Below are 16,893 nucleotides of genomic sequence, written 5' to 3'. Positions count from 1 at the left end.
TTACTCACCAGCTCTGGATCTATGGATGATGCAGGAGAGTAATAGACCAGTGGGATCTAAGTCCTGGCCCATGCCAGTTACTCACCAGCTCTGGAACCTTCAGCAACTTATTTTATTCTTCTAACTACACAACAGCAAACTAAGTAACATTTTAATTTTAATTCATCCTAAAATACTAGTCTTGTGAAATCTGTGTCCCCTCTGCATCTAGCAGATGACCAGGACACTCACTGAGCTGAGCACTTTTCCTTCTCACGTACTGGAGTTGAGGCCCAGCAGCACGGGCAGAGCCAATAACACCTGCTGATAAAAGAAAGAAACTGTAGGGGATGGTCTAGATTCTGGCCACCCAGGGCGATGGCAGAAGGGCATGTACGGGAGACGCCCAACACAGCAGCAGGGCTGGAGGTGGCACTCTCCTTCGGCCACAGCAGCCCTCCTCCGCTCTCATGCTTTCTTCCCACTTACCCCTCTACTCTCACCTTTTTCCAAGAACAGCTTCTCCTCTAATCTCTGCAGAGGCAGAGAAGGACCCTCCCTCCACTCTACTCACTCTCCACTTCCCAAAGGATATCCATTCAACCTTGATTGGGCCAGTCAAGGGTCTGTACCTAAAACTTTCCAAATCAGAAGTGGAGAGAGAGCTCTTTGCCTTGAATTACAAATGGAAGGCTGTGATTCCTTATTGGAGGAAGGAGCCATTGTCAAACACAGGACCAAAAGGGAAACAGGTGATGAAAGGGTAGATGAGGCGTCCTCCAGCTATTTAAGACCATGATCTGTCTACAGCCCCGACCTTCACAGGGTGTTTACACGAGCTGATGAGGCTCCTAGATGGAGAGTTTTCCACTTGCGTCTGACTTGCAGAGAACTTTAAGACTCACAACACTTACATGTCCCTTTTTTAAGTAGTCAAGATGTTTCTCCACAGCAGTCTGTAAGTAAGAGGGCACTTGAAGAATTTCCTGATGATGATCCATTAAGAAAGAGACTAATCTTGCAGCAAGCAGCTCATCAAGATCCACTTCTTCAGCACAGCACAGCACACACCGAGAAAAAGTGTGTATCATCTAGAGACGCAGTAAAAGATACGAATATAAAAACCCAAGCTTTCTTATGTGTGTATTTTAGAATATCAGCAATTTTCAGGCAGCATTACGTGAAGTATTGAGATAAAATGATAAGCAGACTTCAGCTTAAAAATGAGGACAATAATTTATACTGTTAGAAAGGTAAGGATTCTATTATGCTTAAGTCCTTTATAAAGTATGTCCTTAATATGCTTCTAAAGGTTTTAAAAAGGCTTAGGTTTTTCTTTAATTTTGCCACAATTCCATCAGTAAACACCACAGGTTCTATTAACACAATATAGATACTTAAGCTTAAAGATTATTAGAGAACAATAACTTACTGCATTATATGAATCCCACAAAAATGCAAACCAGGAGAACCTCCATAAGTTGACCACCCAAGGGACTGTAACAAACTGGTCACATACAGAGGCGGTCAGCATGGGCCCGCTGTACATGCACAGGCATGCTGCTGTCTGGTCACCTTAGGGAGGGGTCACCCATGGAGGTTCTTCTGGAGACCCGTATAACATACAGAATGCCTATATTCAAATGTGGTTGCAAAGTTGACACCATTACCTTTTGAAACAGGAAAACAGTTTTTAATGCTTATTCTATTAGTCTTTAAACAGCAATTTAATACACAGATTTTTAAATCCCATCACAATGAGTCTTCAAATCCTGGGATAAATTTTGTTTCAAAACTCATTACTCTGGTTCATATCCATATGAGCCACTAACTGTAACACTCACTCCTCATTCTAAAATAATTAGAATATCAGAAATCTATTTTAGGTATTTCATACATAGTAGATGATTAAAATACCTGTAGAACTGAACTATTTTTAGTTTTATTCTTACATATCAGACAGGTTTTCCTGTCTCCTTCTAAGGCTCATCAGTCCTCAGCTTTCTGCTGTTTTCCCACACCCTAAGCCTTGTAGAGCTCATGTGCTCAGAGCTTTTAACTGTCATGTCCATGGAGATGACTCAACAGAGGAGCCTTTGACCTGACCTTTCGTCACCAGGCTCACATTGCCCCCATTTGGTTGGATCAGTTTCACTTGGATGCCTATTACTTCAAATCCAGAAAGTATAAGATGGAAATTAGTACTTTCCCACTCTTCTCTCTGAACATCTTCCCCTATAAATTTCCTGCTTTTTAACAGCACCATAACAACTGAAGACTAATTCTCCTTCTTTATGTTGGTCTCTCATCCTGTCCTTGATAATCAGTGGAAGAATGAGGCAGCTCCCGGTCCCTTGTCACAGAACCTCTTGTCAGTCAAGGCTGAGGCTGCTTGGCAGCAGGGCCTCCCAAAACTGCCCACACCGACCCACTTCCCACCACCCTGCTCTCGGAAACATTCTAGTTGACTGTGGTATGTCCCATTAGTTCTCTGCTTCTGAGTCACAGTGTCCTTAAGTTGTCAACTATACCTACATCTCCTTTTCCTTCTCCATCGGAATTGGCACAAAGCAACATGATACAGTCTGATTATCTGGCCAATTACTGAAGTGCCAGAGGATGAGTAAGGGGGCAAAGTCTTCCATGGAACCCTAACACACTGCACAAAGGGTTAGTGCTGGTAGGAAAGGTCAGAGGTCAGGAGCCTTCCTAACCCAAGAATCCAGGACTCGAGACCAGGGCACCAGCTGGGTAGTACTGTACATGGGTTAGTTTTCTTTTTGGTTTATGAACCATGACTTGATCTCTTAATAAGAAATCAACTTACCAGTGACCTTGTACCCATTGTGTCATGGAGTTTAGGCATATCCACATTTTGACTCATGCGGGAAGTCATACGCATTAAAAGCTGAAGCTTTCTACGGTTTGGTGGGGGGAGTAACAAACAGCACAGCTGCAGGGCGTCGATGGCGACCCTTTCTAAGTGAGGTTTCAGCAAACCTAGAAGGCAAAGATCCCCACCCCCCCAGGCATCAGTGATACCAGCTGCTTTCACACAGCCAGTATATACAGTTACTTAAAGGAATGAAAGAATATCTTAGTATTTCATTTAACTATTTCTAGAAATTTCTAAATTTCTCAAAAGCACAGTAAGAGTCTGATTATTTTCTTTACAACCAGTTTCTAAGTAAAATCCTTCACTTATTATAAGCAAAATGACTCAGAATAAGTGAAATTGAAGGAAAGGAAAATAGCACAAGTCTTAGTTATGCCATGACAAAAGTCTTGTGCAATAATTCCTCTAGAAAGAAAAAAATTAGGCAGCTTTGGAGGAGAAAAGCCAGGTAAGCAAAACAGAGTTAGTAGACAGTGAAAGTTAACACTGCATGCATTGAAAGCAACAGCCTTACTTTGTGTGCCAGTCAACACAGAAGCAGCTGCAGGGGAAGGGTTCTCTGTGAGTTCTATTGTGCTTCTGCAGAGTCTCTTAGTGACTGTGATGCTAGACTCTCCGAGTTCACTTTCCGTAGCTGTTTGCACACGTGTGCTGCCTTGTCCCAGATTTGGTTTCATGATAATTTCAGCCACTGGCGTATTGATATAACTATTCCTTCTTGAACTGCTTCTCAAAAGCAAACTCTGGGACCTACAGAGCTGTTTTGACTTGCATTTCCTAGTCAGTAACTCCTCTTGGTCTTGAACAGTCAGGGCAGAGCTTCTCTTAAAGCCAGCACTGAGTGGCTTCTGAATACTCTCCTCTGAATGGAGACTGGATTGGAATTCTTGTTTGGGCTTAGATTCTAAAAAATGTTTATAATTTTGCCCTTCTATGTTCAGAACAGATTGATGAAAGACACTGGATGTCTCTTTCCTTGAACTTCCTGGCACATCCACGATTCCTTCCAAAGAACAGCACCTCGGCTTGATGCTAGAGGACAGAGCACGCCCGCTATGGAAGCCCATTAAATTCTGACAACTTCCGCCCACGATGTCATTAGCGCTCACTCTTCTGCTTTTTAAATTAACTAGCTGCATGTTTCCAGCACAGCTTTCTTGAAATCCTTGACCGCTTGTCTGTAGTCTCTCAGTGGAATCTGATTCTTCTTTGGTTTTGTCTTTACGAAGCAGACTGAGAAGGAGACACTCAGTTGATTTGAAGGAATTCAAACTGTTTATGTGAAGGGTTTCTGAAGATTGTGGATGGTCTTGGATTTTATGTGTCCCACTGGGTCTATCTGAAACTGTGATGTAGCCACAAACAACTACCAGGAAATGAAACAAAAATTAAGATGCAACTGTACATCATGGACAAAAACAAAGTAACAATAGTAAAGTTAAAAAGTGAAGCATCGCTGTGGTGTCTATTGTTAGTATAAACGAACAGCAGTTGCTGAATTCAGAAGCCACACAGGACACATGCAGCACTTGGGTACAAGCATGCAGGGATGATTAGTGGTTTCCCTTCTGTGATAGGAATGACTTAAAACCAATTATTTTAACAGCCTAGTTAAATAGATTAAGCCAGAACACATTTTGAGGTAACTATTCTTAGTCCACAAGTACCTTAAACCTCTTAATTATAAGACACCTGTGGTGCAATAAAATCTATATATTTGGTCTTTGTGCTTGGTTCCTGTTACGAAGGTCCTAAACTCTTAGAATTCCTTAAATGATGAAAGTCTTTTGTTATTCATAACATGCCTATTGGAGCATACCTGAATCTATGTTAAAGTGACTCAGAGCTGGCCAGGTTTAAAGAGTTGGAACTTTCATCACCACCTACAACCTCCTGAGAGGAGGAGGGGATGGACATTGAGCTCAGGGAACACTGCCAGTGATTTAATCAATCCTGCCTAAAATCAAACTCTGAAACAGGCAGCTTGGAACACAGGGTTGGTGACCACAGGACATGCTGGTGGGAGACTCTGGGCATCCCCAGTCCCACCCTGCCCTGTGCATCTCTTCCATCTGGCTATTCTTCCATTCTATCCTTATAATAAACTGATAATCATCAGGAAAGACCTTCTCTGAGTTCTGTGAGTCACCATAGTGAATTATTGAACTTGAGGGAGGATGAAGAGCCTCAACTTGGTACTTGGCCGAGCAAAAGTGTGAGTAGTCTGGGAGCTCATGTGCATCCGGCCACTGACCTGCCGGCGGCCCTGGGGAACCAGCCTCACCCTGCGGGGTCAGTGTAGAGCTGGGGGGGGTCAGTGTAGAGCTGGGGAACCAGCCTCACCCTGCGGGGTCAGTGTAGAGCTGGGTGGGTTGTGGGACATGCAGTCAGGGTCAGGGAGAACTGGCCCTGGAACACATCTGAAGACAGGGCGATGACACAGCAGCAGTCACAGTACTGCTGAATAATTTAAAGCCTGCCACCTTTAATTATGAAAAACCTGAAAACTTTAATAAAATAAATTTAAGTAAGTAAAATCCATACATACCCAAAATGTTCACAAATAGTTCATAATATTCAAAGGTAAGAAGAGGTTCAGGAAGATCTAGAAAATAATCTGCAATTGTTCTAAATACATCCCGTTCAAAGCCGACATAAGTGGGATTATTCACATCATTACTTCTTGGCCCTAAGTGGTAGAAGGCAGAAGAAAGACACAAAATATACTTTAATTTAAATACGATTGTTAAATATAACTAAACCTGCATTTCATGAAAAACCTCTATTATTTAAGAACAAATTCTGCCACAATTCAAAAATTTAAAGGGTGTGTACATCTCATTTCTTCCTATAATCTTTTCACTAGAAACCACAGTAAATGGTCAATTAGCAGCTTTTAATTTAATAATTATACATCTGAAAAACTGTACATGAAGCAAAATTTTAAATATATTTTAAAAGCATTAGGGAAGTCTATTTAATGAGATTTTATTGTAATTCATTTTGTGAAGCAAAGAGTATTTGGATAATGCGAATAATTCCTCCAAATTGTCTTTTGTAAATTTACATTTTCATAAATAAATTTTGCCTGACATGAAGCATTCCCTCAATGAATTTAAATGATATCTTTATATTGTTGTTTCTTAAGCTTAACACAACTACTGAAATAATCATTCATTACTATTTTTCACAGAACTAAGATCTGATCTCATTTTATAGATAAGCAGATTAAGGCTCAGAACAATTTGCCTAAGATGAAAGAAGCCTTCGGTAGCAAAGTTACAATGAGAACTCAGAGCAGTGTGAAGTGAGAGCAAGGCCAGGACATTTAGGTCCAGCAATATTTAAAATGTGATCCATGGACTACACACATCAGAATCATCCAATGTTCTATTAAAGTGCAACTTCTTCTATACAGACCAGAATCTATGAAGGTGGAGCCAGAAAGTCACGACTCAGCAATGTCTGCATCTGCGTCACTCACTGAGTGGCTTCAAACCTTCACTCAAAGACAGGGGTTCTCAACCTTCCTAATGCCACAGCCATTTAATACAATTCCTGAGGGTTGCAACCCACAGGTCGAGAACCGCTTCTCTAACGGGTCATGGTGAAAAAAGATTCCTGACCTGCTGAACCACTGAATCAGTCTCTGAAGAGTCTCCCGAGTGACTGGATATGCACTCAGGTTTTAGTCACTATAGTATCTTACAAGTTAAAGTCTCTCTTTTCCCAACCTAAATATTTCTTACTTCCCTGTCTGACCAAACTTGTATGGTCTACACTGAAAAAGGGATCCAGAAAATAATTCAGGTCAGGGGCAGGGGCTCATGCCTGTGATGCTCCACTCCGGGAGGCTAAGGCAGGAGGACCCTTGAGCTCAAGAGTTTGAAACCAGCCTAAGCAAGAGTGAGACCCACCTCCACCAAAAATGGAACAAGTGAGCCAGGGTTTGTGGCAGGTGCCTAAGTCCCAGCTACCCAGAAGGCTGAAGCAGGAAGTTTGCTTGAACCCAGGGGTTGGAGGTTGCCATGAGTTATTCTCATACACACTCGATAGCTTTGGGCTGATCTGAGTTTTATGTAGAGCAAAATAGTTTTCTAAGGATATAAGAAATATTCTTAGTATGTGGAGTAGATTTGATAATCACTAGACAGTTTTCTAAGACAAACAAATTATGTTTTCTGGTATTAAAAACATATAATTTATAGTTAGAGAATCTAGGCTTGAGCTATCACTTCTTTGCATTAATAGGAAACTCTTTACGCCTTGGCTTTCTCCATTGGAACACCTTGTTCAGTAGACTGACTGCTCTGAGGGAATGAATAAGGGTAAAGTCAGAGTCTTAGGACTGCCTCTGGCTAAATACAGTGTTGCGAATCCAGTAAGTTATATATTTGGTATCATTTGGGTGTAACATGAACTGGGAAGACACAAACCCCTACGGCCAGGAGGCCAGAGGGACCCCGTACGCTGCTCACCTGAGTTGCAGGAGCCGAGGAAAGAAAGAGCAAGCGGTTAGTAGGAAAGGCAGGAAGAGAAACTCACAAGTACACAGCTTGTGACCAAGACCTTCTTCACTGATAAATGAAACACGCCTGTAAATTTACATTATTTATTTTCTCACTATTTATTCTGTTATTGATCATATTGACAACCAATGGACAACAAAGGAATATGAACGTATCCTGAGCATTTATAAAGCCCAATAGTATTTCATAAAATATCAATAAGAACCAGAAAGCTGCATTTGTAACTAAAATTATTAAAGTATAATTTACTATCTAGAAGACTATACCTTTGTAGATTTTACAAATTATGTTTGAAAGCAATTACGTTTTGAGCTTAAGTTATAAAAATCAGTTATCACTGATCACTAGGAACAACCTAATAAATAAAATGCTAAAAAAATTGCTGATTAATGAACACTGATCTTTACATGTTGCAACTGTGTACATACAATGGCAAGCCGACAGAAGTGGGCTTTCTGAGGCACTTCATTTCTGGCTGAAAACCATTTATAAGCTGCCATGTGAACCTTGGACCTAAAAAGCCTTTGAGATCCTCAGACTAGCATATGATTTTATGATTTATCTGAATTGAGCCATAAGTGATGGGCTTAAATTAAAAAATCTCCTTCCATATAGAAAAAATTAAGGGCTCCATAATGTAATAAATTCTACTAGACTTTCATTTAAACATCAAGAGAAATAATATCACTTTAACTTTATCAAGACTTTTATACATTATTTTAAAAATTTCCTTCGTTCTTGTTAAATAGTATTATATGAAATATGTATCTTATTTCACTTACAGTTTGCTAGGCACTTCATGGCAGATAATACCCAGTGAGGAAGGTCATCTACACACACAAAAAATTAATATCATTTAGTAAATCACAATTTTTATCATAGTATGTTTTGAAACTTCACATTTATGTATACTGATATATATACACACATACATGGATGTATTTACACCTATGTACATTACTAGCATTAAAAACTATTATATGTTTAACAAGACATAGATTCAAGTCAATATTTTAAAACATAAAAAGTCTGACAAAGTTATAGAGATGTTGACTATGACTCTGTTCCACACTAAAAATGTGGTTGCTATAGTTTTTATTATACTTACATGGCTTCTCAATGTTTAACCCTGTCGTTTTGTTAAAATAATGTATGAGTCTACCTGAGTAGCTAAAATATTTCTAAAGCATGAATAACATTCACCTAAAATTTATTTCAGTCTCATTACTAAAGTACCTATGATGATAAAACAATAGCTCCTCTGATGCTTCCTCAATTAAAGTATTTTACTTTCTATATTTGGGTCTCTGCACTCCTTATAACTGTAACCTTTGTTAGTAAGTTTGAAAAAGTTTCCCATAGCACCAACCTGCTTTGTCTTGCAGTAGAACCACTCCACGTCTGCTTGTGTTGGCCACATTGTACATGACGTACTGAGGAATTATTTGTCTTGGATTTATGAATTCTTCTAGAGATGGCACACCTAAAATGGTCTGCAGGCTAAATGAAAGAATATAATTTTTTTTCATAAAATAAGTAGGATAGATTATACATATGAATATGACTAGCTAACAGATAAAGCCATGAGAGTATTTTATTTTTCTTTTAACTAAACCACTTTCAAATATATTTATCTCAATACCCTTTGAAGGATTCCAATATGTACCCCAAACTGTGGCCATAACTTTGACTCGGAGAAAAAGCAAATCTTAATGAAACATTCCATCCCATCTCCACTGTGCTAGTTACAGCAAGAGCACATACTGAGAAACACACACACACAGGTGAGATTCTAAGCTTGGAGAATTACTCTCCTTATTCATTTGCATATTTCGATCAAAGTGTCAAAGTAATAATCAAACCCTTGATGAGCTTCACAGAAGCCTGTTTATCTTACTGGGTCAGAATCACGTATCGCCAAACTTCTTTAATGTCTTCCTGGCTTATTTCTCTATTATCGACTAAATTTTCTTGATCTTCATTAATTATTTCATGCTTTATTTTCTCTATATTTTCCTAAAAAAAAAGAAAAATAATTATTTTAGTTAAATCTATTATACTCAAACTAAGTAAATAATGAACAGAATCCATTTCTAATTCTGCCACCATCAGTCCTGTCTATTAATATAATCCATCAGCTAGAAGGCTCATGTTTCCTGAAGAAATAAATGTAACAAATGGTAATGAAGGTTTTGGCTTTGCAGCCATCCCCACCACTCTCAAATCAATTTAAAAGAAAACACACTGGAATTATATAAACACCATTTTCCAGTATGTCTTACTACCATTTTTGTCATTGTTTCTCTGGGTTCTCAACAACTTTATACGTCCATTTTTAGAATGTAATGTGGATGAGGAGATTTTAGTACTGGCTTTAAATATTAACATATCATTCACTTTTAATGATTCTGTTATTAAGTAGACTTAAACCAGTGACTAGTAACAAGATGCTTTACCTGAGAGAAATGTAATCCATGCTTTTTAGGAGTTCTACGAGATAAGTTTCGTAATTTAAAAATACTATCTTTGTCTTTAGGAAAGTTATCTATGCTGCTTTTTCTTAATTCTGGATGCCTTCGTGGGAGAGCTTTAAGTGGAGAGGTCGTAGGAAACCTGGGTTAAAAATAGTAAGCAATTAAAAAACGTGAGATCAGAAACAAACATTCAGAGGCTGTCTTAAAAATTACAAAGAGAATCTCATTTATTGACTTTACCAAGAAATATTTTATATAAAATTTCCCATTAAACCTTTTAAAATTATTGTAATAGTTTCTTGCTTTCTTTAGAATATTGTGCACATTTCACCTTTATTTGACGAGGGTCATCATTTCTGTGGAAGAGGTAATTTGTAAACACAAATGGCTCTGGAACGCCAACTCTCCTAAATTCCTTTGATGAGTTATCAGATTCATAAACCTTCTCTCTCTTTTGTTTGACTGTGTTTGTCCTTATTTCCAGAACTTGGTTTCTGTTGCTCTTTTTTGTAATGCTTTTTCTCCTTTCATTTTAATATAAAATATTTTAAGGATATAAAAAGTGCAGGAAGTATAACACAAACCAGTATCCGTGTTTGTTAACTAACAACCAATGCAACTGCCGATGTTTTGTCAGACTTCTCTTTAAAAAAAAAAAAAAAATTCTTTGCTAGTTCATTTTTGTCTTTTTCCTGAAACTATTAATCTATAGTATTAAAACTATAAATGTTTACTTACTGTATTTCTTTAGTACTTTTACTAAATATATACAAACAGTATGTGGTTTGGTATTTTTTCACTTTGTGGTATCTTTTATCTATTACACATTCAGTTTACACGTAAGTTTTTCGTGACCTCAGAAGTTCTTTTTTATTTCACTGTCAGACAAATATTTTCTTCTATTCTCTTGTAAGAGTTTTATTTTTCATACCTAGGTATTTAACCCCTGTATGATTTATACCAAATCCCCACAGTCTACACCTGTGGGTTTGTTTTCCTAGTACCTACCTGTACTGGGTTGACTTAAGTCCGGATATAAGGTAAAGCATTTCTCTTTTCCTTGTTTTTCAAAATTTCCTTAGACCTTTACCAAAACAGTTTTAGAATCTGCTTGTCAAATACTACCAAAAACTATATTAGGATTTTGAATAAAAATGCACTGAATTTACATACTGACTTGGGAAGAACTGACTTATCTATATGATACTAAACTTTTCTTTCATCAACAGGGGTATCTGCTCCATTTTTTCTCTTCAGTACAATTATTAATTTTCTCCAATAAGGTCTTATACATTTTTGGTAAAATTTATTTCTAGGTATTTTATGCTGGCCTAAGAGATTCAGAAAGGTTCCAAAGAGGAAATTACACAGCTGAGATTAGAAGAAATGTGCAAACTTACTAGTCTGACAAATGTGTAAGTGATTCAAGGTGGAAGGATGTTTCAGTCAGATGACAAGATTTGTTGAAGCAGGGTTTTGGTTTCCTCATCTGTAACAGTGACTAACATCTACCCTACTTGGGATTAAGTAAGATAACTTGTAAATTATAAAGCAGAGTTTCTGGTGTATTTAACTGCTTAATAAATATTTTCTTTAATGTATATTTCTTCTGTTGTCTATTACATAAAGTTGGCTATTATCACGTTTTCTTATGTTATAGTAAATTATGTCATTTGAAGGCAAGGACCCATCAACTTGGCTTGTAATTTTAGAATCTATGAAACTAAGTCAGTAATGATGTCCTTGAAATGTTATAAGGCTTTCAGAATATGCAGAAGTGGTAATGTCCCACTGGTTCCCTCCCGACCCCCTAGTTTACCGTATAAGGGCTGTCAGGAATGTAACCGGCCATGTATGTCCACATTTTTCATAGTATGTGGTTGGATACTTTCTGGACAGCCCTCACATATGCTAACATTTAAAAAGGTTGAATTTTACCGCAATTAACTTTCACCTTACAATTTTTCTAAATGGTTTTAATTGGGCTAAAAAAATTATTACTATTACTTCTCTTAAAGAAGCTGCCATATCAATGAAAGTACAATTAGAGAGAAAACTTCACTGTACTCAGTTTTTGTATTTACAGATCCATTCCGCACCTGAATAGCTGACTGTTGTCATCAAGATTTTCTGATCCCCATCTGCCTTTGATATCTTCAATCACATGATTCTTAAGAAATTTTCTCAATAGTTGGACAGTCTGTTGCCTTGTAACTTCGGGACCAAAATTGCTGTTATTTCTTAATAGGTCATAAAGCCAATCCACGGCTTCTCCCGCTGTGAAACAATTGCCATATTTTTTAAAGTGTTGTCTGTGTTTTCTTAGAGGCATTCTTGCTCGGAAAGATGTGGTGATTTCATTCCACTATAAAAAGAAGGAACATATTTTTAAAACATTAAATAAAAATAAAATCTCTAGCTGACGTAAAAAACACTAGGCAGCTTCACTTGGTGGCTCAGGCCTAGAATCCCAGCACTTTGGGAGGCTTAAGTGGGAGGATCACTGGGGTCCAGGAGTTCAATACTAGCCAGGGCAACATTATTTTTTTGACTTTTGAAAAAGTAATAAAATACATTAGGCCAAGAAAATTCTTTAATTCACATCTGATTACATCATAAAAATTCACCTTATTTGTGTTACATAAAATTTTATATCTCACATTGATTCCTTTTACTAATTCTAGTGCTGTAGCAACATGTAATATTTTTTTTCCTAAAATCACTTCATTGGCTGATCAGCTTATTTAGAAAACTGGGAATAAGGAAAAAGAGCTGTAATGCTTCTCCATAGAGAACTCACTTCTTCCTGCCTTTCAAATCCCAGCTGATAGTAACAAGTGATGGTAGCACTGGGCTTTATATTCATTATTTCACTTTAATCCTCACAGTCCTATGAAGAGCTGCTGATAGCTCATTTTTCAGGAGACTGATGTGCAGCTTGGTAATTGGAGCAAGGTAATGCAGCTCAGCAACAAGCCGAGGCGTTCCAGCCAGCTTGACCAGCTCTGGAGCTCTTCTCTTCACCACTGTGCTGCTCAAACAAAACTTAAGGCAGGCAGTAGTTTTACAGGTAAAAGACCTCGAATGTCAAAGTAGCTTCTATATTTATTAATGCTGCAGTTATCTCTTTTGTAAAGAACCCTACAGTGAACAAAGAACAGATAGGGTAAATGAAGTAAGCAGTAATACACTGCGTGTTTTTTTTTTGAGACAGACTCTTTGTTGCAGCAACCTCAAACTCCTGGGCTCAAATGATCCTCTTGCCTCAGCCTCCCGAGTACCTGGGCCTACAAGCACCTACAGGCACCAGCCACAACAGCTGGCTATTTTTTTAGAGAGGGGGTCTAGCTCTTGCTCAGGTGATCTAGAACTCATGAGCTCAGGCGACCTGCTGGCCTGGGCCTCCCAGAGGGCTGGGGTTACAGACATGAACCACTGTGGCTGGTCTTCCATTCTGTATTTTTAATGACCCTGTGACATACCTACATTTTAAAAAGCTACTGATATTTTCTAAAGTGTCCTCAAAACAGCCAAACCTTTAGGTCTGTGACAGCTCTCACAGTGGGTATGAAGGTGGTGGTGGTACAGAATTAACATCATGCTTTTTAGTTGAAAAATACTACATTAGAAATCAAGAAATCTAATTTGTAACCCCAGTTATGCCACTACTAACTAGGTTACCAATTACCTTAGCTATGTGGTCCTGGTATCAAAACACAGGCTGAAAATATGACTATATTCTTTTCTCCCCACACTTCCCCATTTCACACATTTATTTATTGAAAAAACTTAACGTTGAGCAGCCCATTACTTACTGTCCCGAGGTCTCTGCACTAAATGAGATTACAAAATAACTTTCCCGGCTCGGCGCCTATAGCTCAACCGGCTAGGGCGCCAGCCACGTACACCTAAGGTGGCGGGTTCGAATCCCCAGCCCGGGCCCGCCAAACAACAATGACGGCTGCAACCAAAAAATAGCCGGGCGTTGTGGCGGGCGCCTGTGGTCCCAGCTACTTGGGAGGCGGAGGCAGGAGACTCGCTTGAGCCCAGGAGTTGGAGGTTGCTGTGAGCTGTAATGCCACGGCACTCTACCCAGGGGGACAGCTTGAGGCTCTGTCTCAAAAAAAAAACAAAAAAAAACAAAATAACTTTCCCCAGACGCGATCAGGTGTAACAGTAGTTTTAAGAGTGGGTCCTGGTATGAGGCTACTGGGTACCTACCTAAAGGGCTTTTTAAATGATGTAACAATTTAATGCATGCAAAGTACCAGTAAGTATTAAGTTTTCTTTTTTGGGTGCTTGTACTATTTCCATCTAATTTTATGAAAAGGGCGTCCTGATGAAAATTCCTTCCTGTTTTGAATTCTACCCTTTATATCGATAGAATTCTATCCTTTATAAAGGGTCGACTTTAACTTCCTGAGCATCTGGAATTGATTCTTCCAGCCCTGCGGTTGAGGCTTCCCGACTTCCGAGGTCAGCTGACTGCTGTGAGCCTCCGTGTCCACCCCGGTGGAGTGAGCTCCCCGTGCCTGGTCACCTGAGGGGACTTCCCAGAGGACGACTCGCTCGTTACCCCACGGATCGCAGCACTCGGGCAGGCAGACAGCAGCCGGCACCGACTGGCCCTGAGCCGTGGAAACCCGCCCGGTGGCTCCGGGTCGTGCGGGACCGAAGGTCCCCAGAGCCCGGGGACCCTCCCCGCGGCCCCAGCAGCGGTCGCGGGCGCCCTAGAGGTGCTCTGCGGCCACGTCCTGCCTCGAATCGCACCGACCAACGAGCCAGACCGTCCCATTCGGGCCAGTGCCCGCCTGGCCCTCCAGCGCTCGGACCTCGTCCTCCTTCTCGGGGTTCGGGACCCATCACCACCCTGGGTACGACCGCGACCCGTCTCACGCACAACGGGTGGCCGGCGCCGGGCTCGTCGATCCGCCCCGTCTTACCAGCTTGGTGGCCCGGTAAGGCCCGGGAGGCCCGCCCCGACCCTCCATGGGTCCGTCAGCGCCCAGCGGCGGCCATGGCGGCGACCAGTCCAGACACAACCGTCGGCCCCGCGGCCGATTCGAACACCCGGAGGGCCGCGCCGATTGGCTGCGCCGCCCGGTCACGTGATGCAGGGCGTGGTCGGGCCGGCGCTCAGGGGCCGAGGTGACTCCGCGGTGTCCCTGAGCACCTGGGACGGCCCGGGCGGCGCCGCCTCCTCCCTTCCGCCGGTCGCCGCGCGGGGGCGACGTCTCAGCGCTCGGGACTCCTGGGAAGTTCAACTGCAGACCCGAAGGTTGAGGTCCAGCCTTTGGTTCCAGGAGATTTGAAATTTTAAAAGAAAAGGAAAACCGGCTTTTCTGCGGGATGTTCAGCGGTGTTAGCAAATACAGCAAAGCAGACTCGCGTCTCTGTCTCTCTTTTTCTGTTTGTCCTCTCTGCTCTGACCAGGGCCGTGATTCCACTTTTCTAAGTGCAAAATAATGTAGTTCAGACTCTGCTCAGTTGGGTAGTAGAATGGAGCATAAGTAGACTTCCCTAAGTGCGTACAATGCGGGCTTGAAAATGGTTGTGCGGAGCTTGCCACGTTGCTTCCCTACCGCCAAGCTTTCTAAGAATCTCGGCTATGTTTAAATCATTACCATACGCTGGAAACGTTACTGGGATCTTAGAAAATACATCTGCAGCAAACGCCATTTTTCAAATGATAAATTCCAAGTTCCAAACATGGAAGAAACTTGCCCAGAGTCTCAGGTCCTCTGGGCTCGGACGCCATACTTGTAATAAACGCTCTGTCTGCGGTCAGAAAGTAATGCCTGGAGTCCCTTAGCAGGGAGGGATTGCTTGAGTGATTTGAAGCTGTGGACGTACTCATTTGGAAAGTAAACAGCGATTTGAGAGAATAGGACTTAGTTAAAAGAAGAGGTAAGGGAAATGTCCCGGGAGGGGTGGTGTAAGGGTCTGCAGTTTTCCATAACTATCGCGCTTGCATAATTTCGATGGGAATCTATTTTCTAAGCAGGGCCAGTGGGTAAGAATTTTCAAAAAACAGTAAACAGGAGCAACCAACTCAATTTTCCATTTGTGTTAAGGAAAATACTAGAATGAAAGATGTTACACAAGAGCTAATCATTTCTTGCCTGGCTTTAAGACGCGTTGTGCTAGGATTCTCCTTACTCTTTTTTTCTCTTGTAGCCTATTCACCTTTGTTGATCTAAAAGGGAAAGCGGAGACAAACTTGATAAAGTAGTGCCCTTTGGGCCTCTCCCGGGGTTACAGCTGGGGGGCACGGATTCACCTTGCCCTGAATATACACTTCCATCGGCGCAGTGACAAGTGGAGTTTTAAAGGCAAGGAAGGGGGACAGGGCGTGGCTGATGCAAGGTTGTGTTTCAGGGGTTCTCATTTGTTCACACAAACAACATTGGTTAGTGACTGGCTATTGTTAGGTGTTGAGGACTCAGATGTCAGGTCCCCATGTTCCCAGGTCCTTGGTTCCCAATGTCTAAGCATGGCTCCTGGTACCAAGTCCTCAGAAGGAATGAGCAGAGCAAGCAGGTGCAAACAGTGAAGTCCCAACGTTTACTAAAGATAAAAGCCTAGAACATTCCAAAGAAGGAATGGGTCAGCCCCCGTGAGAGCAGGACATACTGAGTTTGACATGATTTCTCTTTTTGTGCCGATTCTCTAATTTTATGTTAAGTTGGGTGTGGAGTATCCATGGTTTTTCTTGGAAAAGGGTGGAGAATTGCTGCATTTGGGAACTCTCCCCTTTTCTACCCCTGTAAGGCAATTTCCTTGGGTTGCTGTGCTATTGGTACATTGTCCTGGCCCTGGTGGGTGTGAGTTTTACTATGTCAATGAGGGTAGTTCATTTAGGGACACTGTTACCTCAGCTCTACACATGCTCCAAAGACCCTCTCTCGAGGCCTCTTCTTTGTGGTTTCTCTACCTCTTTCTGACTGGTCAGTTCTTGAAGACCCTTTGGCACAACCTCTGTTCTTTCTTGGGACCCCCTTCTGTAGGGTCCTAA

General features: G+C 40.9%; 1 protein-coding gene across 1 annotated transcript in view; it reads right to left on the bottom strand.

The window, feature by feature from the left end:
* The window catches only part of DEPDC1 (DEP domain containing 1), a 28,153-nt gene extending 13,221 nt beyond the window's left edge, over positions 1 to 14,932 (bottom strand). The window contains exons 1-10 of the mRNA XM_003784227.1: positions 14,822 to 14,932; positions 11,978 to 12,243; positions 9,861 to 10,017; positions 9,302 to 9,420; positions 8,774 to 8,904; positions 8,187 to 8,234; positions 5,424 to 5,564; positions 3,390 to 4,241; positions 2,807 to 2,979; positions 894 to 1,070 (exon numbers count right to left, since the gene is read on the bottom strand). Coding sequence (XP_003784275.1) covers positions 894 to 1,070; positions 2,807 to 2,979; positions 3,390 to 4,241; positions 5,424 to 5,564; positions 8,187 to 8,234; positions 8,774 to 8,904; positions 9,302 to 9,420; positions 9,861 to 10,017; positions 11,978 to 12,243; positions 14,822 to 14,869 — 2,112 coding nt within the window. The 5' untranslated portion in view covers positions 14,870 to 14,932. The remainder of the gene's footprint in view (positions 1 to 893; positions 1,071 to 2,806; positions 2,980 to 3,389; positions 4,242 to 5,423; positions 5,565 to 8,186; positions 8,235 to 8,773; positions 8,905 to 9,301; positions 9,421 to 9,860; positions 10,018 to 11,977; positions 12,244 to 14,821) is intronic.
* Between the last annotated feature and the right edge of the window lie 1,961 nt (positions 14,933 to 16,893).

This window comes from Otolemur garnettii, unplaced genomic scaffold (assembly GCF_000181295.1).
Source record: "Otolemur garnettii isolate 467f Iridium unplaced genomic scaffold, OtoGar3 scaffold00010, whole genome shotgun sequence".
NCBI classification, from domain to species: Eukaryota; Metazoa; Chordata; class Mammalia; order Primates; family Galagidae; genus Otolemur; species Otolemur garnettii.
This window is presented reverse-complemented; position numbering and strand designations above follow the sequence as displayed.